General features: G+C 36.9%; 1 protein-coding gene across 4 annotated transcripts in view; it reads left to right on the plus strand.

The window, feature by feature from the left end:
• Positions 1–1,460: 1,460 nt before the first annotated feature.
• Positions 1,461–27,906, plus strand: part of LOC129261722 (coiled-coil domain-containing protein 171-like) — a 50,555-nt gene continuing 24,109 nt past the window's right edge. For 3 of the 4 annotated variants that reach the window (XR_010293666.1, XR_010293667.1, XM_064099906.1), the window contains exons 1-16: positions 1,461–1,588; positions 9,061–9,347; positions 9,964–10,043; positions 10,727–10,901; positions 11,358–11,470; positions 17,036–17,124; positions 17,413–17,548; positions 18,041–18,133; positions 18,482–18,576; positions 20,043–20,108; positions 20,942–21,080; positions 21,383–21,643; positions 22,650–22,739; positions 23,300–23,500; positions 25,323–25,496; positions 27,430–27,618. Coding sequence is in view for 2 of the 4 variants with exons in the window: in XM_064099906.1 (XP_063955976.1) it covers positions 9,098–9,347; positions 9,964–10,043; positions 10,727–10,901; positions 11,358–11,470; positions 17,036–17,124; positions 17,413–17,548; positions 18,041–18,133; positions 18,482–18,576; positions 20,043–20,108; positions 20,942–21,080; positions 21,383–21,643; positions 22,650–22,739; positions 23,300–23,500; positions 25,323–25,496; positions 27,430–27,618 (2,151 nt within the window). In the remaining 2 variants the exon portion in view is untranslated. Of the gene's footprint in view, positions 1,589–9,060; positions 9,348–9,963; positions 10,044–10,726; positions 10,902–11,357; positions 11,471–13,438; positions 13,491–17,035; positions 17,125–17,412; positions 17,549–18,040; positions 18,134–18,481; positions 18,577–20,042; positions 20,109–20,941; positions 21,081–21,382; positions 21,644–22,649; positions 22,740–23,299; positions 23,501–25,322; positions 25,497–27,429; positions 27,619–27,906 lie in introns of those variants that run through there. The other variant, XM_064099907.1, reaches the window with a different exon arrangement.

Here is a 27,906-nt window from a genome sequence, read left to right on the forward strand (position 1 = left end):
CAAGTCTTAAAATATACAAACTAATTAATTACTTTAATTGGTAAGACATTAACAGAAGTATTTTTTAGCTTTCTCTTAAAGGAGTGGATGGAGGGGGCCTGTTGAATATCTTTATGGAGGGAATTCCAAAATTTTAGGCCGGTGAAAATAAAAGTATTTTGATCAAAACAATTTCTTAGCATAGGTAGATGAAAGTTATCGGCGTGCCTGGTAGGATAAATTGTTATTTTGAGAAATATGTTGGAATACAAAAGGAGCCATACACATGTACATAAACTGTCCTAGCTAAGATAAATTTTGGTGGGTATTATACCCCCACTGACAATGATCGCATATAGTTGATATATGGTAATAAGAGAAGAATATAAGTAGAGAAGTATAACAGGAATAAATGTTTTTAACCTATTTATGATGCCTATATTACGAGATATTGTTTTACAAATATCATCAATAAGGCATTTCCAGGAGAGTTTGTTATCTACATGAACACCCAAAAATTGACGAGACACTTTCCAACTGAAAATCTTCAATCCCGGTCTTGCATGAATACAATTTTTTTTGTATTAAGTAGTTTTTATTGACAACTTCAATTTATATACCGTACATAATAAAATACATATAACAAATAGAAGTTTGGTGTCTTTACAAATTGATAAATACCTTGACAACTCATAAATTTAACAAATGTTAATAGGCAACGATATGTTACAGTATTACTAAATAAAATGTATTTAGTTTTTTTTAAAGGTTAATTGATAATTATTTCGTTAGCTCGATCTGATCCAATTCAAAAGTTTAGTTAATTCAGAGTTTATTATTAAAAAAAAAATAAGTGTAAGCGGATCATTGTAAGAGAAAAATAGATTTGAGTCTTCAGCAAAAATAATGAAAGATAAAATATGAGATGCTCTCAGTGCTTCCACTTTTCAAAACGGAACTTCCTGGAATTTACTCTGAAAGTTCTTAGAATTTTACAAAATATCCTGGAATTTTCTGAACGGTTCTCCGGTTTTCCATTAGTTATAATTCTCTTCTATACACACACACAAAAAGAAACATATGGCCATGTGCCGTAATTGAGCCAAAAATTTTGTGGAGGCGAATCATATGGCGTAACGGGCAAATTTATAAAGAGTTGCGAGCGAGCGAAGCGAGCGAGCAAAAATTTGACATTTTAATCAAAATGATCAAATTTTGTGATAGATTTTGACATAATATTCGGATAATATAATATATCTTTCTCGAAAATGATATACTTCCTGGAAAACTTCCTGGAATTTCTCACTTCCTGGAATGATCCTGGAAAATAGCAAAACTTCCTGGAATTTCCTGGATTCCAGGAAGAGTGGAAGCACTGGATGCTCTGATAAAATCATTTGTATAAAATAAGCAACCGGTTGCTCAAAATGTTCTGCTCGCACGACGGTTGAAGCGCAAGCGCAAGCGCAGCTAGCTAGCTCGCATGATCGATCATATCGACGACAGTTAGTTCAATTCGGACTACTACGGTACTAGCGCCCGGTAAATACAAAATCGAAAAATAAACATGAAAAGTCAACCTGTTGCTGAGTGAACTTAGGTATTTGAGGTAAGTTGGTGAAATGAAACGGTTTATGTAATTAATCAGTCGTATTTTTGATGTAGACCTATTACGTATAAGTAAATAACAGATTGAATTTATGTTATGGGTTTGTGAAATTCGTATTTTATTTGCCTAGTCCCACACGTTAATAATGATGTCATCCGATTCGGGCTACTTCAATCATAGACCAAAATCTTCGGTCTCTGTTATGTTGGTTGTTCTGCTGAACTACTAGTACGTTGGCTCCACTCACCAAATACAGAGACCGAAGGACTCAATGGCCATATGTTTATGTACTTAAGCTTGGATAAAAAGGGGAAGTGAAGTTGCGCGACGGCCGAAGTAAGTCACTGTTTTTCCCCTTTTAACTTAATTTAAGTTTATTTTTCGCCGTTTTTGGTGCATTTCGGGCCAAAACGGAATAATTATCTCTATTTTGGTTCAATTCTTTTTCAATATTTTTATGAAATAAAGAAAAAAATCGATGTGCCCTGTCGGGGGGATTTTGCATTGTTCACCCCCTAATGGTGGCTGCACGATAGCGAGCCGTCTGTGTACGAGGAGAAATAAAAAAAAAAAAATGTTGAAAAACTCCTCGAAACAGACGGCTGCCAGCTGTCTACTTCAATCATAGACAGCTGGCAGCTGTCACTCACACTAATACGAGGTTAGTATATATAGTAAATACTAACCTCATACAAGGGACCGTGTTTGACCCTGGATTTCGAAGTAGTCGGCAAACATCGCTTCATTGCTGAAGTAATATTTGCCGAAACTCCTTCTCGCTACGCACCGGGGCTCTTTCCGGTAAGTACTAAGTAGCAATAGGCCCTACATAAAAAAATTATATACATATGATTATGAAGTAAATTCATTACAAAAAGAGCAAATTTCGCTTACCTCGGCCTAGCAAGTGACTTCGTTTGTCTATTCTACGGAAATACAAAGAAGCCCGTTGGTGGCGCTAATAAATTTCACAACCTTGATTCAGCTCCTCGGTAATTTTATAACTGTGTCTAAATTCTTTGAATGCGCAATTCTTATGATTAATTTACTAATTATGGGCACCAATAAATGAAATACCTTCAAAAACATAATTCAAGATTACTATTGGCGATGATAACACTTTTTTGCAATTAATTTAAAACGATGACTAATAAAAAAAAAAGAAAAAAAAAATACACATGCCTGGAACGAAACCAGCAGTACAAGCTTCAACGAACGTCAAATAATACGGCACTATACCAAAGTCTATACATTAAAAAGATTGGACACTTCACGAACTTCACGTAATGCCTTGCGTCGATTTGCGTGTAAAATAGTGTAGGTGCCTAGTCTTTCCCTTGTCGTGTCTTTGATATGAATATAAATCGCGCGCCCTCTTCAGGCGAAAATTGATATCCACGCTGACCAATTTTTATCTCCGTGAAATCTTCACTAAAGATCAAGAAAATATACATATTTTTTAAAAGAAACTTCAAGGAGAAGTCACGGAAGGATCTAAATGATTCGGTAAGTGTCATAGCAGAATGTGAAATACCAGATTATGCGTGATATTTTATGTGGGCAAAAGCCCAGTATATTTTGGATGTGTCGTGTGTGTCGCGTGCATATGACTGATATTCCTTCGCACACGAGACGATATGAACCCATGGGTGGGCAGCCGTCTGTTTCGAGGAGTTTTTTAACTTTTTTTTTTTTTATTTCTCCTCATACACAGACGGCTCGCTATCGTGCAGCCACCATTAGGGGGCTTACAATGCAAAATCCCCCCGTCGGGGCTCTTCAATTTTTGTTTTTAAATTAAAGACAAAAATTTAATGTTGTAGGTATGTGACAAAAAAAATGAAAATCATCAAATATGAATAAATTTGGTATCACTTGAAAGCTCTTAAAAAGACCTTTAAAATGATACCAAGAACTTTAATTTTCATCAAGAAATTATAAAGTTATTCCAGTTTAAGTCGCGCATATTCATCCAAATTTGTGGTCATTGTCTTAATGTAAAGTCAATGGAGTACAGAACCCATTTTTGTGACCATTTTGTGACCATTTTGAACCCAAGTCTTCAACAGGTTCTAACTTCTTTGTTTTTGAGCCCTATGAAGTAATTTAGGTATCAATGGAAAGGTGAGAGAAGGCTCAATTGATGTGTATCAATTCATATTGTGATTTTTCTTATTATGTGTAAAATAATTTCTTCTGATTAATTATGCAAATAACACAAAATCACAATTACTCGCCTCTTTTTTTGCCAAATGAAGGTGATTATGATAGATAATTCATATAATTTAGTTGGCATCAAGACAGCATCATGTAGATAATTTCCTAAATGAATTTGTCTAAAGTATTGTTTTTGTAATTTCTAATGTATTTCTTTGTTTTTCTGATATAAATTACAAGCTCTTTTTCAACTTAGTATTGTAATTTTGTATATGTGTATGTACGGGGGCCCTTTTTTACATATAAAACATTTTCTTTTGTACTTTGTATGACCAAATAAAATGTGTGCTTTTTCTGATGTATTTGATTGTTTCACCAATTCCTTATGTATTCTATTGTTTCAACAATTTGTTATACATGTATAATATGTAGCTTTTGATTTGAGAGACAATGGACATGTGATTACATTTTTTTAGAAGGAATGAGCAGCTGAGTGTAAAATATGTATGTAGAATTGTATGCAATTTATTTCAAGTATCAAGAAGGACGAAAATTAAGTTTTAATATATTCTATCAGTTGTAAATTTCTTATATTTGTATACATACATTGTATTACAAAGGCCCTGTTTGAGCTCTCTTTTTAAAGAAAAATGAATAAATTCAAATTATTAGTCGAAGCCAAAAGAAAAGGAAAAGAGTAGTCTACTTCTTTCAAAACAAAACAAAAAACAACCAGGAAAAATATATAACAAAGCTCTAAACAACAACAAAACAGACATCAAAGCTCCAAACAAGCACTAAAAACAAGAGAAACAAAAGTGACACAAAAACTTGTACCAATCCCATCCCCATTTTCCAATTCAAAACACAACCCCCACCTGCACCCCTAAAAAAAAGAAAAGTGAATAAAAAAATAAATAGTACAAGTAGTAATAAAGAAAACATAAATACATGACTTAGACCCATCTGGAAATGAAATATTCTTTCCTCTGAGTTTTCATGTATTTTCTTACAATAGTGAAAAAAATTACAACAACAAAAAAATAAACAACATCTAGTTCGTGCATTTTAATAAAAAAATCAACATTTAAGATATTCTCCTTTCAAAAGCAAATCCAGTCTCCAAATAATGAAATATGACCAAAAAATGAAAAAATAAACAATACAATAATTAAAAAAAGAAACTTAAGAAAATATATAAAAAAAGAAACTAAAAAATAAACATAGATTTTGCATTTTAATTAAAAAGTCAACATTTATGATATTCCCCTTTCAAAAGCAAATCCAGTCTCAAAATAATGAAACATGATTGAAAAGTTTCAAAATATATTTTTTTTCTACAAAAGAAAAAAAAGAAACACTATACTGACTATAGATCTTGCATTTTAATTGAATAAGTCAACATTAATATTCCACTTCCAAAAGAATCCAGTTTCCAAGTGATAAAACATGATTGAACAATCAAAGTAAAACATGTTGACTCTTTAACCTTAGGAGGAAAGAATGTTTTTGTGACAAAATGTATATATTTAAATCAATATCAGAATAACAATCTACGGTATAATGACAGACATTTTCAGAAAAAGGCACAATATTATCAAGTAAACAATTTAGATCCAGTTTAATCCAGCATGAACGACTCACTATCGACCGCTCCCGTCACCAAGCCCTCCGCATCGGGTACCGGTAGCTCGACTGCCGAAAGACCGACGGGAGCCCACCGCATCGGGCAGCTCGACTGCCGAGAGACCGGCTGTGACAAGGGTAGCTCGCTCTTATATCTGGACTGCTCCACGAGAGAATCTTTTAATTTTACTTTTTTTGTCAATTTGAATATATTCTATAATAACAATTCATATACATAATTGGATTGTACTTTTACTTACCATAAAAAAATTTCGATCATTTGCGCATCCAAAAATTTGATGAACTTTCAAGCTCCGATATCCACACTTTACAGGCGAGTATCCACATTGAAACTTATGTGTACAGAAAGAGCACATTTTCAACTGTCTGGATAAAGGCACGAGATTGCATTAACTATGTGCGCATGCGCATGAAACCCCATTTTCGATGAGCCGCCCAGACAGAGGCGATGCCACTTGCAGCAAAACCCATGCGAAAACCGTGCAGCCAAAACCAGCGCTCGCGATGCGCCCGTATTCGCACATACCTATTTAATGAATCAAACTTTTGAAAATTAACGCGACCGAAATGCAAATTAATATTCCCTCTTGGCATTAATTGCCAAAAGACGGGGAAAATCAAGTTAAAAGGAACAAAAACAGTGACTTACCTCGGCTGTCGCGCAACTTCACTGCCCTGTTTTATCCGAACTTAATACACATAAACGTATCTTTTCAAGCATCATTTCAAAGACACTATTAGTGAAGAAAAGTCTCATGAAATACTTCCTGATTGTACAGGAATAACGTTAAGGTGTCATACTCAGTAAACATATAAATTTTCTTCATTTTTATGTCAACGTTTGGGGTTAATTTACCTAGAAATATTGGTGAAATCAACGCCGCGGAAATAAAATAGCCCCTGCCCTCTTTTAAGTTTATTTTATTTTTTCTTCAAAGTAACACGGGCGCAAGCACATCATCCGCGTTGCAATGGTCAGATACGCGATAGATATGTCTACGCAAGCATTGTTCTGTTGCGTAACATCTATAGATACGCAAGATAAAATTTATACGCAAGATGAAATTTAAAATTTTATCTGAGAGATAAAATGTCATCTCAGAATACCAATCTCATTTTAAGAGATAAAATAAAATATTTTAAAGATAAAATGGCCTCAGAATACCGCCCATGGCCATTGAGTCCCCTGTACAGATCGCGCTAGAACTTCGGTCTCTGTATTTGGTGAGTGAAGCCAACGGAGTTAGGCTGAACAACCAACATAACAGAGACCGAAGCTTTTGGTCTACTTCAATCATAGACCAAAACAAAACTAACTTTAGTCTTGAGGACGCAATGATGATGACTTTTAAAATAATGAAATATACTTCTTCATCATTGACGTCTTGACACTCTTCCCTTAGTCGCAGAAGAGAAGAGCCAAAACAAAGATGGATATCCCTCAGAAATCCATCTTTTGAAACAAAAATCACTTGAATTTTATGAATTTCAATTGATTTTTACACCTTCCTACGCCTAATGCGTAGGAAGGTTAAAAAAATTATAATGTAAAAATGTGAAAAAATTAAGGTTTCTTACCTAACTGATGCCGAGTAGACCCCTCGATCCACATGTAAACAACGTAAGTACAATAGCGTCGACCCTTGAACCGCTTATGTATGAGGTACTTCCGGCTAGCGATGCCGTTCTGATGAATAATTTATAGAAAAAAAATATTATTTCGCAAATGTTAAAATTTATCACGTAATTATAAATAATAAGTATAATACTAATAATTAATAATAGTCTATGTCCTGAGGGGTAAGTGAAAAAAAAAAACTATCCCATAAACAAGGACAATCTCAATTTATCAAGACATGATTTGTCTTGGTTTATGACTGAGGATATCGGAAAGAGTTCCTCTTGCGACAGCCACCCAAAACAAAGCCAAAATAACAAAAGATTGTGAAAATGTTGAGATTTCCGGTTCATTCGTATCCTGTCTCTTTCGTTTTTTTTTTAGTGTTTCTTACCTTAGTTGGGACTTGAACTCACGTCGTTGTAATTGCAGTTAAGATTCTTCCCGTTATGCTAGGGAGAAGAGCTGATACTGGAAAGGGTTTTCTAGCGATCATAAGCCGATACTTCAACTACAAGTCTAGGCTTCCAGACCCTTTACTGACTAAATAAACTGATGTCTATGGACAATTACGGGCACTCGATTCTGCTCGAAAATTTGACGGAAAAAGCCATATTTTGGGATGTATTTCCACTCTCCTCTCTATGTTCTATATTAGGGCTAGATATATTATAACTCTATTTTGAACCTTCTCCATATTTCTATTTTCAATTTTGGGTGGCTGTTGCAAAATGAACTCTTGCCAGGATATCCTTATTTTCTGGGACAATCCCAATTTTTTGACCAGCTCCTCTACTGTCTTTTCTGTATTGATTGTATTAAGCCTAAGCCCTGGCATGTGTGCCTTGACTTGAGTAAAAAAACTCATCAAAATTAGAAATTCTACATTTGCTGAAATATCAAGATTTGACTGCTTAACTCATTTTCACTAGCCAGCAGCAGTAGCACATTCCTTTACCACAACACAAACCAAAAACATTTTCACACAAAGGAACTATCACTCACCACAAGAAAGTCCAGATTTCCACATCAAATTTCCCTTTGAATTTGATATTAAAGTCAAATTTTGCCTTTAAAAGTGTGGAAACTGTGCCACCTGGTAGTAAATTTTTCCCTCTGATATTTTACCAATCGAGTTAGAGATGGGAATGTGTGTTATATATATAGCTAAGCTTAGTTATAGCATCAGGGGCCCGTAACACAAAGCTTAGCAATGATCGTAGAACATTTTTCTATGATTTATTGCATTGACTACAATGTACAATCAATCGTGAAAATCAAGTGTATGATCAATCGCTAACCTTTGTGTTACGGGACCCTGGTCTTAAATTTTTATATTTTGAAGCATGTCCACTTCTTACAGATACAGGGCACGTCTTTATAAACAACGAATTGGCAAAAAAAAAATGGAATATCCAAGACAAGGCCATTGAAAGGTATGGGCATCAAGGCCAATCTAAAGAGCATTCAATTACATTTGTGTGTGTGTGTGTGTGTGTGTAATTGTGTTTTTTTCAGATGTAACTATCAATCAACCATGGCCTTGATGGCCTTAGATTGATTTTAAGATGGAGACCACAATTTATCATTTTGTAAATTGCCTATTCAATGATTTTTGGTGTTTGAAACGTCACATCCCTTGTTCTTTGTTCCTTGTTCTTGTACAAAATACATTAAAAATAGAGAAAATCTTAGACAAATGTAAATTTCCATGCAGATAAAACTTGGGCAAACACATGCATAACAGTAATGTATTAACACTATGAACGTATGTGATGGGCGGATTTTTCACACTTGATATGCTTTTGATTTTCATGACTTTGTATTTTTTGTGATTTATTTTTTTTGGCATTAAAAATTGCATTTTGCATGAAATCATGTGGTTTCCTAAATTCTGGCCCCCCCCCCATTTTCCATATTGTAGAAAACTGTGGACTGACTTGACTCTAATTTAAGCCCTGTAGCATTAGGTTCAGCCAGCATCAAATGGGTTAAACAATTTTAACCTGTCACTGTGATTCTAGTAAAGATTATTATTTTTTTCATGCAGCTGAAGAATCGAGTCATTGACACCTTGACTGGGCGCAATGGCATCCCCTTCATCCTCCATCAACTTCTTGCCGTCTGAGGTATCACCGACACTGGAGCCAAGACGAAGCTCCTCCCCCTTCAGCAGGGCTAGGAGCCCACTCAGGTATAGAGAGTCTGGTTATGGCCACCTGTCCTCTCTTGGCGCACTGCCCCTCTCTACCAGTGATCCCGCCCAGCTGCAGCAGGTGGTGGTACAGCTCAGCGCTCAGGTTAAGGGTCTTCAGCAGGAACGTGATGAGGAGATGGGTAAGCAGAAAGATATTCATTAACATTTCAAAGGTCTTTTTTTTTATCCAGATCTTTGATGTGTATTGTATATTATGTTTATATGGATGAGAAAAAAACAAGAACCAGGGAGAGCAAAAAGTCAGTACTGTATGTGCAGACATTTTTAAGATATCATTATCATATCTGTGACTGAAAAATCATTTAATTCACAATTCATAGATACTATTGCATCAGTGATTAAACTTATGATTGATGGAAAGTTTGCCATCAAATGAAACCAAGGAACCTTGTGTTTGATTGGTTGTCATGCTGTGTTAACTTGGTAATTTCCATTGATAACAGAATCATTACAATAGGTTTTGTGCTACTGCTTCCTTGTGCAAAATTAGACAAGTTTTTGAGAATCGTCGGTGACTACCTTTAGGAGCAACCTAAAAACATACCTGTTTAAGAGTGCTTTTTGACAGACATCGATTTATCATTTTCATTGTTAAATTTGAACATGTATTAAATTTTTTTTTTCTCTCTCTCTCTAATTCTTTGAAGTGACTCGTGCATCTTATTAAGAAAGAAAGTGCACTATACAATTTTTATGGATTATTATTATTTGGTTTTTTGTTTGAATATCTTTCAGATAATATTGCACAGCTCAGAAGAAGGCTGAATGATTCGGAGAGAGAAAAATTGGAACTTACCACAGCTTTCAATTCAGAGGTATGGTATCCTATAGATGAAAAAAATCAGTATTTCATGCCATTGCCTGTTTAGCAATTAAAGTGTGCACATGATCACTGAAGTTGCGATACATGATAGAACTGGAATTCTAAGAAGAGTAAACATAAAAATAGATTATTTTCTAAATGAAATGAATGCAAATTGGCCTATATAATTGTTAGTGGCTTGATCATGGTCTACCTCACACTGTTGTCATGTATGACAGAATTATCATATATTAATGTGGGTATTAAGCTTTCTCTATGTCTCAATAATAATAATAATAATGATAATAATAACCAGCATTTAGTACAATCTCCATAGTAAAACTATATCACAGCATTTACAAACATTAAATATCATTATACATAATTACAATACAAATGCATGTACAAAGGAGATGGAAGGAAATGACTACTTGGAAAAGAGGTACTAGTATGTTTTTAATGATTTCTGAAATTTCTAGATGTCTTGTCTGATTTCTTCCAATCTTTCTTCATCCCATTTTCTTATTTTTTTGCTGTCATCCAAATTATTCCATTACCAACTTTAGATTGTACTTGAATTTAGAACAATTTTGCATTGAAATCTGTTCATGCGTAGTCCAATCTCCCTTTTGCTGTAGAAAGAGTGATCTTGCCTTATTTAAGAAATCAGGATTACCTGTTTTCTGCCACTTTTAGAACTCTGACCTGCAGGCCCAAATAGCCAAACTGAGAGCCCAGCTTGAGAAAGGAGAAGCTGATAAGCAGAATGTTGAATACGAGCTTGCAGTGGCTCGGCAGTCCGTTAGTAGAGAGAAGATGGGGGCATCTGAGAAAGAACAACAGTTAAAAGGGATCATCTCTTCACAAAGTGGTAATGTTAATTTCATCAGTATTCCCCTTTTTATATAGCACTTATGATACTGGAACAACGTATTTAAGTGCTTAACAGACATTATTAGGGAGTTTTTGCAATTGCGACGGGGGCGGATTCTACAACATAAAAAAATCTATTGTCAAAAGGCTTTTGACAATAAAGCCCTTCATGACAAAGCAGTTTTTGCCAGAAATTGGTGAATCAAAACAGCAGTTTTGTCCTGGATTCTGGACAAACAACTTACATGTATTTGCAATTTTTTGTCAGCTCAGATTCTTACTATGATAAGGTGTCCTGGGTTCACTTATGTAGATCTTGATGGAAGTAACGAATATAATGGAACTAACAGTAACTGTTAGGGGGTCAAAATATGTAACTGTTCTGAATTTGAGGATGGAAAAATGTGTATAGGTTACACATCAATAATGCTACTGATTTATTATGTTCTTTCAGAGAAACTATCCACATTGAGTGCTCAGGTGCAGGAGCTTCAGATCCAGGCTAGTCAATATGAAAGGGAGATGGTTAACATTAAGAGTAAACATCACAGAGAACTGGATGAGCAGGTATGTGTATATGGGGGGCACATTGACACCTTTGATATGAAAGGGTGATGGTTGACGTTAAGAGTGAACATCACAGAGAACTGGATGAGCAGGTATGTGTTTATGGGGGGGGGGGGGCACATTGACACCTTTGATATGAAAGGGTGATGGTTGACGTTGAGAGTGAACATCACAGAGAACTGGATGAGCAGGTATGTGTTTATGGGGGGGGGGGGGGCACATTGACACCTTTGATATGAAAGGGTGATGGTTGACGTTGAGAGTGAACATCACAGAGAACTGGATGAGCAGGTATGTGTTTATGGGGGGGGGGGCACATTGACACCTTTGATATGAAAGGGAGATGGTTGACGTTGAGAGTGAACATCACAGAGAACTGGATGAACAGGTATGTGTATATGGAGGGGGGGGGGGTGGGCACATTGACACCTTTGATATGAAAGGGTGATGGTTGACGTTAAGAGTAAACATCACAGAGAACTGGATGAGCAGGTATGTGTATGGGTGGGGGGGCACATTGACACCTTTGATATGAAAGGGAGATGGTTGAAATTAAGAGTGAACATCACAGAGAACTGGATGATCAGGTATGTGTATGGGGGGGGGGGGGCACATTGACTACTTTGATATGAAAGGGAGATGGTTGACGTTTAGAGTGAACATCACAGGGGGGGGGGAGGGGCACATTGACACCTTTGATATGAAAGGGAGATGGTTGACGTTAAGAGTGAACATCACAGAGAACTGGATGAACAGGTATGTGTATATGGAGGGGGGGGGGTGGGCACATTGACACCTTTGATATGAAAGGGTGATGGTTGACGTTAAGAGTAAACATCACAGAGAACTGGATGAGCAGGTATGTGTATGGGTGGGGGGGCACATTGACACCTTTGACATGAAAGGGAGATGGTTGAAATTAAGAGTGAACATCACAGAGAACTGGATGAGCAGGTATGTGTTTATGGGGGGGGGGGGCACATTGACACCTTTGATATGAAAGGGTGATGGTTGACGTTGAGAGTGAACATCACAGAGAACTGGATGAGCAGGTATGTGTTTATGGGGGGGGGGGGCACATTGACACCTTTGATATGAAAGGGTGATGGTTGACGTTGAGAGTGAACATCACAGAGAACTGGATGAGCAGGTATGTGTTTATGGGGGGGGGGCACATTGACACCTTTGATATGAAAGGGAGATGGTTGACGTTGAGAGTGAACATCACAGAGAACTGGATGAACAGGTATGTGTATATGGAGGGGGGGGGGGGTGGTGGGCACATTGACACCTTTGATATGAAAGGGTGATGGTTGACGTTAAGAGTAAACATCACAGAGAACTGGATGAGCAGGTATGTGTATGGGTGGGGGGGCACATTGACACCTTTGATATGAAAGGGAGATGGTTGAAATTAAGAGTGAACATCACAGAGAACTGGATGATCAGGTATGTGTATGGGAGCGTTGAGCGTGGAGCGTTGTGGCCCAGTGGATTAGTCTTCGGACTTTGAAACAGAGGGTCGTGGGTTCGAATCCCAGCCATGGCGTAATTTCCTTCAGCAAGAAATTTATCCACACTGTGCTGCACTCAACCCAGGTGAGATGAATGGGTACCCGGTAGGAAGAAATTCCTTCAATGCTTTGAGCGCCTAGGTAGCCCAGCTAAAGCCGGGGTAATAATAATAGCAGGGCCCGCTGGGAGAACAGTTTTCGGAACTGAAGCGGCTTCCCTGGGTAAATATACCTGTATTATTATTATTATTATTATTATGGGGGGGGGCACATTGACTACTTTGATATGAAAGGGAGATGGTTGACGTTTAGAGTGAACATCACGGGGGGGAGGGGCACATTGACACCTTTGATATGAAAGGGAGATGGTTGACGTTAAGAGTAAACATCACAGAGAACTGGATGAGCAGGTATGTGTATATGGGGGGGGGGCACATTGACACCTTTGATATGAAAGGGAGATGTTTGACATTAAGAGTAAACATCACAGAGAACTGGATGAGCAGGTATGTGTATATGGGGGAGGGGCACATTGACACCTTTGATATGAAAGGGTGATGGTTGACGTTGAGAGTGAACATCACAGAGAACTGGATGAACAGGTATGTGTTTATGGGGGGGGGGGGCACATTGACACTCTCCATATGGAAGGGAGATGGTTAACACTTAAAGAGTATTGGTAAACATCACAGAGAACTGGATGAGCAGGTACGTGTATGAAGGAGGGAGGGGTCAGTCGGCTTTAAACAGGCTTAAAGGTGCACGTTCCCGGGATTCAAGAAGACACTGTTGGAATATATGCAGCTGCCCATTGACACCAACATTATACAACACTTACACAATGCCATGTTCTCAATGCCAAAACTCTGACGATTCTCAGTTTACGTATGTTTTGACTGCAGGTCTTGGCAGGTTGGCTCCACCCCCTTCTGCTGTGTAAAGTGACATCAGCAGACGCTTGGGCCAGCGTTGATGTAGCCAAAAGCAGCGCAGCGTATATGTACCTTGCGTGACTGGCTGATGATTGACATGCTGCGTGCAAATCAAGCCAACGATCTTGGTAATGAAGATGGCGGCGAGTACAGCAGCGTCCAACAGCGCCCTCTTGAATCCATGGAACATACACCTTTTTAGGATAATTGGGGTGGAGCCTAAGACTAATATCTAAACCAGATAAAATTCATGCTCCTCATACTTAACCACTATGTACTACATTTATTCCTCTATGTTTTCTATTATAGTATGAAATTTAAGAGCACATGAATGATAGATAAACAACTGATGTTATTAACTCCACAAACACAATGTCACGGTATTGCAGGTATATAATGCAAATAGAGCAAGCAAGAGATATGAAGGGAGGATGAGAGCCCTATCACACCGCCTGTTGAAAATCATAATGTCATTTCAGCTCAAACATTACTAATAACGACAACTTGCACACCTAAACATACTAAAATTGAACCTGAAGTTAAACATTAAATTTCTTTATTATTTTACAAGTTTCAGCTGACTCAATCCTTCACTTTACATATGATTCCAGGGTTTTAATGAGAAAGGTTGCATTTTCAGGTTTTTGCGTGATATTATCAATTAGTCACCTATTTGAGTCAAATTGTCTCTGAATTTCAGATGTAAATTTCTTCGTCATTGCATGTCTTCTTTGATTAGAATAGTTCAAATATATTATGTATATTCCCAGAGAAAAGGGCACTGTGCAGACACCGGACACTACCCCATACATTACAGAAATAAACAGGGAGATCCATAAAAACTGAACATTATTAGGTTTTCACTTTTTAGATAATTGCAGTTTATATGCTCTCTTCATGCTCAAAGAGAAGGCAGGGTTGGAATTTCACCTTTTTTGCATGTAACTTTGTAAAAGTGAATGCTACATTTTATGTTACATGTAAAATACCCCAATTTAGAGCCAAAAGCTAATGAAGCAGAAATTTACAAGTGTTCAAACAAGCTTGAAACAATGCCAATTATTCTCCCCTGAATGCCTGAGTGACTGAAAACAACATGGATTTATGTTTGTAAAACTGTCATTGTGCCAAAATTTCTTTGGCACAAATTAGTGTTTATAACACAGGTAAGTTTTACCTAAAATGTACAAAAAGATTTTTTTTTTAAATTAGTTTATTATAGATTTTATTTTATGTTGTTTGCTCTTTATTTAATTTGTTTTTTCTTTTGCCATGTTTTTGTTGATGTTTGAAAGCTATCTAAAGTTTTTATCAGCTAGTCATATCCCCAGGACCTGTGGTGCATTATTCATTCCAAATATAGAAATCAATCCAATAACATGTTCATGAAATGCCTCTTCTTCGGTAGAGATATGTCTATTTAGGCCCATGTTTGCATAGAGTTCATGGTTGCTCTATCAGGAAAGTCTGAATTTTTTTTTACACATCTCGAAAATGACAAAAATTCACACCTATAAGAAGAGACTTAAGATTTCCAGGTTCTGCAATCTGCACTGATAGTTATGATAATGGACAATATCTCAATTCTGCTGATTATTTATTTATGTATGAAATGTTTTCTATTTATTTGAATGATTTCATCATCATCCATGAAAGTACAATCCAACAGGTCGGTGTTAAGTAAGATTTGTATTAAGTAATATTATATTTTAATTTATATTTGTAATTCTTTTTTCTTATGTAATTTCTAAAATTGCATAAATAGTGTTTTGAACCATAAGTCTAAAGCACTAGAAATAGTGATACTACTATAATTATGAATAATTTGAAAAAACCTTGAAAATTCAGAATTGTTTTCACTATTCCCTCAACATGAGTTCCTGTTAACTGTAATCTCTGTACTGTAGCCAAGTTTTTAGTGTATGCACAAAGGCAATATGCCATGTGACATCAAACAAGAAAACAATGTGCATTAAAATGGCAGTTTAAAATGAAAGTTCAGAATGTGATGACAACGACTTGTCAAAAAGATAAAATACTTGGCAGGGAATACTGTTTATGATTATCTTGTCAACAGTGGGGGGAAATTGTTCATGTAGCTGTAGAGTTCATAGTCTTGACCCAGTTGTGGTTGAACTCTTTCCCAGATTAATCATTGTCAAAGTCAAAGTTCTTAGATGTCAATATTGACGATGATCCGTTCTCATGGTGAAACATGAATAATTTGAACTCAAAACTTGGCTCATGTGTGCACCTGGTTTCAAATTAATGATGATCTGTCCAGGACCCTGTCTTACAAAGAATTACGATTGGTCCGATCAACCACAACTATGGAAAGCCAGCAACGTCAAAATCTAAACTACATGTTTGTTTCTAATTATTTTCTAAATATGTATAAATTCATATTTTTCTTGAAAATTCAGTGTGCTTTCCTTTGTTTACAAAGGACATTGTACAAAATTCCTGAAGAAAAAAATTATAACATTGATGGGATCAATCGTAACTCTTTGTAAGATGGGGCACAGGTTTGGGTCACATGGTAATGTACTGTCATTAAGGGCAATCAAAGAAATGGCTTGGTCATGTAGTAACTTCATAGATTGAATTAAAATATTGAATTCAATTTGAGTTTATACCTGGGAATGACAGACTAATTAGGTTATGAAGTATTTGACAAGTTCAAAGTTCAATGTTTATGTCACAAAGAGTTACGATTGATCCAATCAATCGTAACTCTATGGAAATCCATCAGTGTCATAATTTTTTCTGCAGGATATTTGCAAAATGTCCTTGTAAACAAAGGAGAACACACCAAATTGTCAAGAAATTAATAAATTTATGGATCACATCTAGAAATCTTTTTTGAACAATCATGCGTTTTATGTTGACTTTGCTGGCTTTCCATAGTTGCGATTGATCAGATCAATTGCAACTCTTTGTAAGACGGGCCCCAGGAGATGGCGAAGGCATACATTAAATGTTGACTGTGTTTAGCTGAGAATCTATCTAGTTTGTCACGAACTTGATTCACTACAGTGGATTATGGACAATATATTGTAAATTAAAAATAGTATATATCCTCATGTATCATTGATATGATTTGATATGTTATCAATCAGGAGAAGCGTCTGGCCAGTGTCATTGCTGAGAGGGATGTCCTACAGACGGCCAAAGATGAAATCGAACAGGTCTTCCATGAGCAAGAAAGGTATGAGAACTGCATCTTGTTTGCATTCTTGGTGTAATTTTACAGTAAAGACTGTTTGGACCTGATGATGATGACGAGGAGGAAGGGGGGGGGGGTGTCATAAAGATTCAACATTTATTTTTATTTCTTAAGTTCTCGGGGGGGGGGGGATGATGAGTGGTAAGAAAAAGGGGAGGTTGATGAGTGATGGGAGTATCCCAGAATTATCCTATGTAATTTACATTATGTTGATTCTGTTCTTAATATCCTACTAATAAAAGCCCATTTTGATTTCCTCCTGTTTCTTAGTCTATACTCAGATGCTCAGGAGAAGATCACAGAACTGCGAATTGAGAGGAATACCCAGAGCCAGACAGTGAGGCAGCAGCTTCATGATCTTCAGCTTGCGGCTGAGAGAGATGAATCTACTAAGAGTGAATTAATGGTCAGTATAAATACGATGATGGTGATGGTCCTGGTGATGATGATGATAATGATGATGATGGTGATGAGGATGAGGATGATGATGATAATGATGACAATGATGGTGATGATGATGGTGATGATGATGATTGATGATGATGATTGATGATGAAGATGGTGATGATGATGGTGATGATGATGGTGATGATGATGATGATGATGATAATTGATGATGAAGATGGTGGTGGTGATGATGATTATGATGATGATGGTGATGTGGGGATGAGAAGGATGATGATGATGACGATGATGTTGATTGATGATGATGATGTGATGATGATAGTGTTGATGTTGATTGATAATGATGACAATTATGATGATGACGATGATGTGGTGATGATGATAATGGGGATGATGATGGAGATGATAATATTTAGTTCAGGTCTTTGAAGGAGAAAGAATCAGTGAATTAAATGCTAAGATATTCATGTTTAATTTCTTGTTTTCAATGTAGGCTGCAAAAGAAGAACTGAAAGAAATGCAGGAGAGAATAGAAAAGGAGAGAGCAGCACACACAGAATCCAAGTTTAATTTTGAAATAGTCCAGGTAATTCCTTAGATGAATGTCAATCTGCAATTACTTGAATGCTTGATTATTCCGCTGAGATTATGATGAAAAATAATTTTCAGTAGAATTGAGTTTTTAGTTCAGGGAACATGTGTTACGATCTCTTCATGAATATGTTTAAAGTTACCAAAGTGTATCGCTTCTGGTTGATATATTTTATTCGGCACCGAACAACACATGATATCAATCACATGTACATGTATATTTTGCACATTTCCTTAAATGAATCATTCATTAGTTACCCCAGATCTGTTGAAGTCCCATATACTGCAATCTGTGATGTTTTGTTTTTGGTTATCAGTTCTCTTGCCTCGCTTGCATTTGTAGTGTCAGAAACGGGATCTGGAGGGAGCCCTCAGTGTTGAGAAGTCTGCCAGGGAACAAGCTATTTACAACATGGATGCCATGAGCAAACAAATCAGGTCAGAAATCAATCCAGAGAATTAAACCTGTTTCTTTTCAGTTTCCTTGAGCAGCCCTGGATATTGTGTGCGCTCAATGGCCCATATTCTACGAGGTTTTAATTCCGGGGGTGGGGGGGGGGTACTCACATATATTGGGGGTACGGGCCGCTTTGATGACCCCTTTTTTCAAACCTAATTTTCAGTTCTCTAGATACTCCGAATGACAAAAGTTCAGAAGCCGCCCAGCCCCACTCGCAAGACCCCCGTTACGAGACATCTCAGTTCCCCAGCCCTGCCAAAATTGTAAAGCACGAGCATTGCATGTGAGAGATGCACGTACGGCTTTTTAACTCCCTACATATAACGAGTAGCCGCTCCATGCATGGCTAGCGCATGCACAGCGCTATGGTGCAACGTACCTAGAGTGCCGCGATCCCGTTCCGTAGACCCTGTTTTTCACATCGCGCTGTATATATTTAGTTCCCAAGACCCTGTACTTTACCCTTTTAGTCAGTTCCTTAGACCCCCATTTCAGATTTTCGTGAGGCACATCCCCATCAAAAAATAATTTGAGTGCCCCCCCCCCTTGGTTTTAATTGTACCGTGATTATGGTACGAAACCATGGACAGGGCAGATTTGTTATATTATTGCGCTTCAGTAAGGCACCCTTTGCCAAAACTGCGCATTTGTAATGTGACTTTTTGCGTAATTATACTCACAAATCTACATAGGACAAGATTTTGTTCCATGGTACAATTCAAACCTCTTCTGAGAAAACAGGCCGATAAGTCTGCACTATTATTGTCATTGCATATGTTCTTTGCTTATGCCATTGCACAAGTCATGTACTTGGTAATCTTTGCAATGTGTTTAGATCACTGAAATTTTTTTTTCTAATCGGTGTGATGACATGAGAAAATATTCTTTTTCCATAATCATGAAATTTGTCCGGGGGGGGGGGGGGGGGGGCTTGTTTCACAAAGAGTGTAACTTAGAAAATGTAACTTAGAGTCGCACTTAAATTTCAGATGCGTGCGGTATATAACGCACCACCCCATTGGTCAAATCATGTAGAGGGGACGCGCATTACAACGTATCCATCAATCAGATTACGTGTTGAATAACATGTGTGCACGCTTATAGCATTATAGCATGACTCTTAAGTCACATTCAACTCTTTATGAAACAACACCCCCCCCCCCTTGTTTGTGAAGCTTTTACTTGCATGGCTGCAAGCTTCATCAGACCTATAGCTGTGCATTCAAGAAATCAATCCTGCTTGGTATCACCTTACCTGGGTTGAGTGCAGCACAATGTGGGTAAATTTCTCGTTGGGGGAAACAAGCCATGGCTGGGATTCAAACCCATGGCCCTCTGATTGCGTGACAGTCAGAACCACTAGACCAAGACACCTTCACTTTCTTTTATTTGCGTGTATTTATTGAATAGTACATGTTTCGTATGTTAATACTTTTGAAAACAGAGAACTCGAAGCAGCTTACCAGGAAGAAAGAAGGGAATGTGCATACAACAAAGAACAGGTTCAAAGGTGAGTAATACACTGGGCTGGAGGTATCCATAAACAAAGGCCAGACATCACAAAGAAGGATTTAAAAACCATTGGTTGAACCCATGTTTAGCACAGATTTCCTGTATAAATTACGTTTAATTTACCACATATATTAAAATATCCAATATAAATTACGCTTAATTTACCACATACATTAAAATATCCAATGCTGGTGCACGCTTTTGCGACAGTGCATTATATTGATGTCAGTTACTGTGGTTGAGCACACAATTTTATTCATGAGACCATTGTTTTTTATTTGTGGATTCATTCATTCAAAAAAATGTTTTATGTTATCTCTCCTCAGCATATGAGGTAAATAATTTGTAATTCAGTTTGGGAATTGTGAGTCAGTGAATAACTGTATTAAGGTGTATTTAACCCCAGAGCATGCACATTATATATGTGTTCCTGCATGTGACCTGTCACCACAAAACCATCAATAAGTGGCCCAAAAGATTCTGAAATACTTTAAAAGATATTTACCATTTTATCATTGATCGACAATAATCCTCACATTGGCAAGAACTTGATTGAATGTAGAAGGAATTCATTGAGAGCTTCATAGAATAAAGGAGAATACAATATTTGAAATTCAGGGTTCGCTCAAGCATGAGATGTGGACACTGTACAATCTCAGAGAAAACTTTCAAGCATGTGGGAAAAATGATGTCAAAGAAATTCTTAGACTTTGTCTTTGAAAATGGTAATTTACAGAGAACCTTCACTATTGACTTATTGGATTTTTCTTTTGGCTGGTCACAAATAATACTACCCATGATGATTTTTTTTGATGAATAATCTTTTGATAGACTCACTGCTGAGTACGAAACGACTAAGTACGCTCTTACAGCTGAGGTAGATCAGAAGAGAGAGGTGTTATCGGGAACATCAAAACAGATCGACCTCTATCAGAAGAACTTCAATGGTTTGAAAGATGAACTCACAAGGGTAAGTATTTAGTCCGAAAGATACCAATGCAATTGCAAATCTTTTGATCCAAAACATGCAGATTTGGGCTTAAATCCTCATCTTAAAACTACCACCCTTCTATCCAGACACCAATTGCCATCATTTGTTATCAGTTTTTACTATCAAATTCATAGTGAAAATGTTTTCATAATTTATGATTTTCCAATATTTTGTAAAATTTTAAGATTGCCAACTTTGAACCCATTTGACATGACATGATAAGTACCCTCTCCAAAATCGTGTCCAAGTATTTGAATATTACATGATCTTGTTTTTGCCAGGCCAAGAAGAGGCAGATCTATTTGGAGGAGACCTATGGGGGATGCATGCGAGAGCTGGAGCTACTCCTTACAAACTTCCATGTGATGGGGGAGGGCAACCTCCGACCCAAGAGGAAGACGGTGAAAGGGAAGGGGAAGAAGAGTGGGGGTGAGGGGACTGGGGTGGGGTCACAGCAGGAGCTTTCCCCCTCCCTGGTGCTAGAGACCCTCAGACACACCCTGACAAACTACCAGCAGAGGTTGGATGAGACGACGCAAGAGGTAGGTGTGGATTTTGAAAAAAAATGTAAAAAAAATTATGTGTCTTCTGTTATTATTTTACTGTGAGCAGTGCGGCCAACCCTCTTGCTTATTTTGAGACCCTGAGTTAGACCTACATTAGTAAAATGTGAAATATTGACAAACGTTTGGTAATTGACCATTGTTTTGGTACATTCTGGTACATCTCAATGGCGCTTGCACTAGCAAACTACCATCTGTAATGGGGATGGTAGACAAATGTCAGAAATTAGTTAATGAATACCCAGAAAAGATAGTTATTCATGTCTAGTAAATATATTACTATACCTACAAAATGTCATGCTAAATTACAAAATTTTCTGCAGGAGGGGAAACACCCATCTCATACACCTTACCCCCGGAGGTTCGTTTACTGTAATTTCTTCACAAGCAGCAGTTTGCCACTTGAAAATTTTTCTCTGAAGAAGAAGTAGATAAGACTGACAAGTGTAAGATTGATTACATGCTGTTTGTAAGAGGGATAGTGGTTATGAGGATAGTGTGATGTTTAACTGATGATGATGATGATGATGATGATGATGATGATGGTGATGATGATGATGATGATGATGATGGTGGTGATGATGATGGTGGTGGTGGTGATGGTGGTGATGATGATGATGATGATGATGGTGATGTTGATGGTGATGATAATGATGGTGGTGATAGTGATGGTGATGATGATGATGGTGGAGGTGGTGGTGGTGGTGATGATGATGATGATGGTGGTGGTGGTGATGTTGATGATGGTGGTGATGATGATGATGGTAGTGGTGGTGGTGGTGGTGGTGTTGATGATGATGATGGTGGTGATGCTGATCATAATGATAGTATAGAGAGGAATGTAGAAACAAAGTTGAAATATTCAACTTTGCACCATGATAGAGATCGATTCTCATTTATGCATATTGAACCAGATATATACTCAACTGAATTTATAAACTCAAACACTTCCTCTGATAATAATATTTCTTCTACCCTCTTGCAGTTAAAACGTATGAAGGTTATCCATGAAAAACTTGCCAATGAGTGTGAACACTATAAGGAAGTCACATACTCGAGAGACCACATGGTCAAGGTGAGTTCATTTGCAATTTTTAACCATTTTGCTGGGCTACTGGTTTACCTTGATTATGAATTAATATATTTCAAGGTATGATAAAATAATAACACTGAGATGCTGGTCTTCAGGCTTTTATCTTGCTTCAGGCTTTGACATCTTCCCCTTCAAGCTTTTAAGTGTTTATAATGTACAGCACATCTGGGGCTTTAAGATTAAAACTAACTGGCATCCCTGATAATGACATGCAACGTTTTATAGCACTCAGTGCAATGTTTCATACTATTATCCTGGCTTTAGCATGGCTCCTCTGATCGAGCTCTCGAGCATTCAAGGAATATTCCTTTCAGCGATTATTTCCTACACTTAGTATTAAGCGAGTAGCAGTTGTAGATGAGTGCCTTTACTGCACGTCGTTGGAGAGTGGGAATTAAAGATAAAAGCCTTGTGATACATCTGGGTGGAGAGTGGCAAATGTACAAGATAAATGCCTTGCCAGAGGATGTGAGTGCTGCAGTGGGATTTGAATGAGAAAAGAAATGACAAAAATAATAGTCTTTTACCCTTTCCCCTCTCAGGACCTGCAAACCAAGCTATCATCAACCGTCAAAGAACTGGAGAAGGTCAAAGGTCAGTACAGCGAGCAGGAAACGACCTTGTCTCGCCTGAAGGTCAAGCTACAGAGGGCACAGCAGGGTCATGAGAATGAACAGACAAAGGCATACAACATGGCTGACGAATTTGTTAGGCAACTGACTAATTTGGAGAATGAGCAGGAGGTACATGAATTCAGATTATTTTTATAATAAATAGATAATAAAAGATGCCTGTAATTTGTGCATAAATTATATTGCACGATTTCTGTGATTTATGCTCAAATGCACATTGGTAAAAATGATGATGATGATGATAGTGATAGTAATAATAATATGGAGGTTATTTACGTGGCGCACATATCCACCTTGTTAGGGCGCTCCTATATTACCCCAGCTACTAAAGCTATAATAATAATAATAATAATAATGGTAATGCTCAATATTCATAAAGTGCTTTCTCCACATGGCCCAAAGCTCTCCCAATTTCAGTTTAATTAATTTATACAAACAAAAAGATCAGAATGACATATTAAATGAAGGCAGTTTTCCTAGAACAAAAAAGTTTTAAGGGACTTCTTAAATGACTGAATTGTTGGGGATTGTCTTAATGTGAGAGGGAGTTATGTTCCATTCCATTGAGGATGCAACAGTGAATGTTCTATCTCTGTACTGTTTTTGTTTAGTTTGATATGTTAATTTCTTCTCAGATGTGCTTGTTATTGAACTTCATACATTATTGTGTCTATCCTCTCCTCTATTTTCTCTTTCTTTCCTGTCTGCTTATCCGCCTTCCTACGGGTTATTTGTCCACGGCATCAATCACATTTTTCGTGCTTTCCAGGTTATTTTTTATATTTTTTCTCCTTTTATACACATCATTGAATCCAGTTTGCTTGAGTCCACGATGGCATATGTTCTACCTACGTTCAGCAGCACCCATCCATCTTCTCAGGGCATTCTCCCCTTTTTCTTCTCTTTTTCTGGGGGGGGGGGGTGTGGGGTGGGGAAGGGTGGATATATTTTAGGACGGGTTGTTATGTCCTATATCAAACTATATTTTTTGATAACTTCGTATTTATTTTGTGAGTATTATTTCTCTCATTTTTTTTTTCTCATTTGATTACATATATCTGTATTTGTACTTTGTTATTTGTTGTGTTATCTATTTTTTGAGGGGCCCACACTGTACAAGCATTGCTTTTTAGTGGGTCCCTCCATTTCCATCTTAATAGTATACATATTTTAGACCTACAATGTGTTGCCCAAATTGTTTAAGTGTTTTTTTCACAACATATGTATTATTAATTATTATTATTTTTTTTTGCAACGGATACAAATATTTATGTTTATATATGGTATACAATTTGTTTTTGTTTGATGGAAGTGAAATAAATAAATTTGAATTTGAATTTGAATTTAGTGGGTCCTCAGAGGATCTAGTTCTTCTATCTGGGACATAAATTTCTAAACAATCAGACAAGTATTTTGGGGCTAGCTTATAGAGTGATTTGTATACAAAAAGAAGTAACTTAAAAATAATCCGTTGTCTAATAGGGAGCCAGTGTAAATTATGTACCAGGGGTTCAGGAGGTGTGTCAAAGCTATGCTACATACAGTATATGGTGCTTACAGCTTTTTAAGTAATTCTTGTTCATGCCGACACCCATTTACCTCACCTTGGGTGAGTGCAGCACAGTGTATAGTTAAATAGTTAAATGCTCCCACTATTACGTAATGAAGGGTGTGATGTTTGATTTAGACTGATTTGACTGATTTAAAGGTGTTAACGAATGGAATAATCAAGATTCATGGGCCCTGTCTTACAAAGAAATGCAATAGATTCAAACCAAACTAAAATTGCAATCTTAATTTGAATTTGATGTGAATCTATAAAAAATCTTTGTAAGTTGGGGCCTTGTAAAGCACTTAGATATGTTTCTCCAATGTGATAAGTGCCATTTAAAAGCAGATTCGTATTTGCATTATTAAATTCTGACAATTTTAGAATAGGAAGCTGTACCTTCACAGTATCTACCAGCGCCTCCTGGCTGGTCGGGTGGTGATGCAGGAAGATTTGGCCAAGAATGGCGCCCAAGGCCTGGGCTGGCCTGAGCTTAGTGCAGGGGTGCAGGAAGAGGTTGTACAACTCATGTCCAATGTCAGCAAGGCTAATGAAAAAGTGAGTTGGTCTCATTTGTATAAAATGGCAGTCACACCAGATGGGTGTTTCATAAAGCAGTTTGTAAAGTTACCTGTGACTTTATGAATGACTGGAACATGTTCTTGGGAGCTACGTCAGCTACTTAAGGATATAACAGTTGTCACAAGAAAGGGATCACCACTCCTGTGTAAGGTCATTCGTAACTTACAAACAGCTTTATGAAACATCCACCTGGGCCCCGTCCTACAGAGTTACGATTAATCCAATCAACTACATGTATGGAAAGCCAGAAACGTCAACATCTCAAATACATGTTCAAAATATTATCTAAATATGATGTATAATCATACATTCACTTATTTCTTGGCAGTTCAGTATGCTTATCTTTGTTTTCGAAGAACATTGTGCAAAATTTAAGAAGAAAAAGTTATGACCTTGATGGATTTCCATATACTTGATTTTGATCAGATCAATCGTAACTCTTAGTAAGACGGGGCCCTGGATATTTTACTCAGCCTATACCGATATACTGCATGTGTGGCAAGTCAATGTCTCCATTATTCTTATTTCTTGATATCAAGTATTCAATTATTAATATCAAGAATTGCATTTTGTCAACAATACAAAATATCAAGAACTCAATTCTTTTCATGAAGAATCATTTGTGTTGCAAATAATAGTATTAAAGGGGAATCCAACCCAAATGAAAACTTGTTTTTATAAGGAAAAGAAAAATCGGACAAGTTGATAGGTGAAAGTTTGATCAATATTGGACAAACAACAAGAAAGTTGTGAATTTTTAAAAGTTGTAAATATTGGTAATCACTATACCCATGGAGACTTCAAATGGGCTGCATTTGGGATGTCACAGTGATGTAAGGCAAGGACTACTCTTTCATGTACTCCAATACATATTATGGCTAAAATGTCATTTTTCCTGAAAGTTTTATTTCAAATTATATTTTTCTTTCATGAGGACATAACACAATATACTACCTGGGTTATATTTAGATTACTGCCCCAGGGGAATGGGTACTTAGGAGAAAACCACAAATCCCTGATAATAAAGTACATGGCCTATGGGAAAGTTGTCCTTGCCTGTTGTCATAATTTACTTCCCCAGTTGCCAATTTGAAATCTACATAATATTAGTGATCTCAATTTTAGAACAGCTGTAACTTTCTTATTGCTTGTCCGATTTCTTTCAAACTTTCACCTTTCCCTTTAATTTATTTTTCTCCTTCCCAACACAACATTTTATGGCCAAAGCTGGATTCTCCTTTAAGAAATAGGATTATGAAATGGCTTGCCATAGCCTACATGTATGGAATCTGAAGGCTTGAAGGAATCTGAAGTTTGATATTGAAAATTTCTAATTTCTGGCTGGCACCCAGTAGATAAGATCATATACTATATTTATGTTTGTCGGCATATGTTGACTATTAAAATCATGGAGATGTGACAGCCCTTTGACATAATCTTGAATTTTTAATATATTTCAAGTAAAATATACTATGATGCTGCCTTCAGAATGAGCCAGTGATAGAGTCCCTTTTTCTTGAATCCTCTTACAGTATTATTATTATGATTTGCTAGAGATCTAGTACCATTTGCTCTTTGCCAAATGAATATCACTAATACAGTACCTTTTAACACATTTTATGGGATATGTCCCAGGGGTCTGTATATGAAAGAAAGTGATTTTATTTAAATAAAAAAATGTACAAATGCGATTTTCCAATTATGATTGCTATATAATTGGGATTATATCAATGATCTTCAATTATATTCTTTTCTTTACATAAATTTTCATGTATTTTGATCTGAGTTGAACTGATTTCAGTGGTCCCCATTGATATGACTTTGGCAGCTACCTGTATACAGTCAATGTTATACTACATGTATTTTGATAAACGTTGTACTATTTCAATTGTTATTTATTAATCGATAGGTTGTTCTTCTAGAGAGTGAGTTACGGACCAAAAAAGAGCAGTTCATGCGCCTTGAAGACAATCATAAGGATGCACTGGATAGACTGGCACAATCGGCTCAACAAAGGGAGACAAACTGGGTCAGAGAGAAAGAAGAACTGGAGCATAGATACCAGAAGAAAATAGAAGAATTGAAGATCAAAACACAGGTACAGAGAGTTTCTTATCAATTTCTTGGACAAGAAAACATGCAGAATGCTAATACAAAATATCACAGAAATGGTTCTCTCTGATTGGTGTAATGACAGAAAGTAGAAGAGGTGTGGTTTAGTACTTCTGACTATTACCTTGTAATCAGAGGGTGGTGTGTTCAAATCCTACGGTTGCCTCGTTTCCTTTGTCAAGGCATCAATCCACACTTAGTCACTCTCCACCCAGGTGACCTACTGGTAGGATGGTACCTGGTAAGATGATAAAATAATTATAGCTTTTCCAGT

This window comes from Lytechinus pictus, chromosome 5 (genome assembly GCF_037042905.1).
Source record: "Lytechinus pictus isolate F3 Inbred chromosome 5, Lp3.0, whole genome shotgun sequence".
Lineage (NCBI taxonomy): Eukaryota > Metazoa > Echinodermata > Echinoidea > Temnopleuroida > Toxopneustidae > Lytechinus > Lytechinus pictus.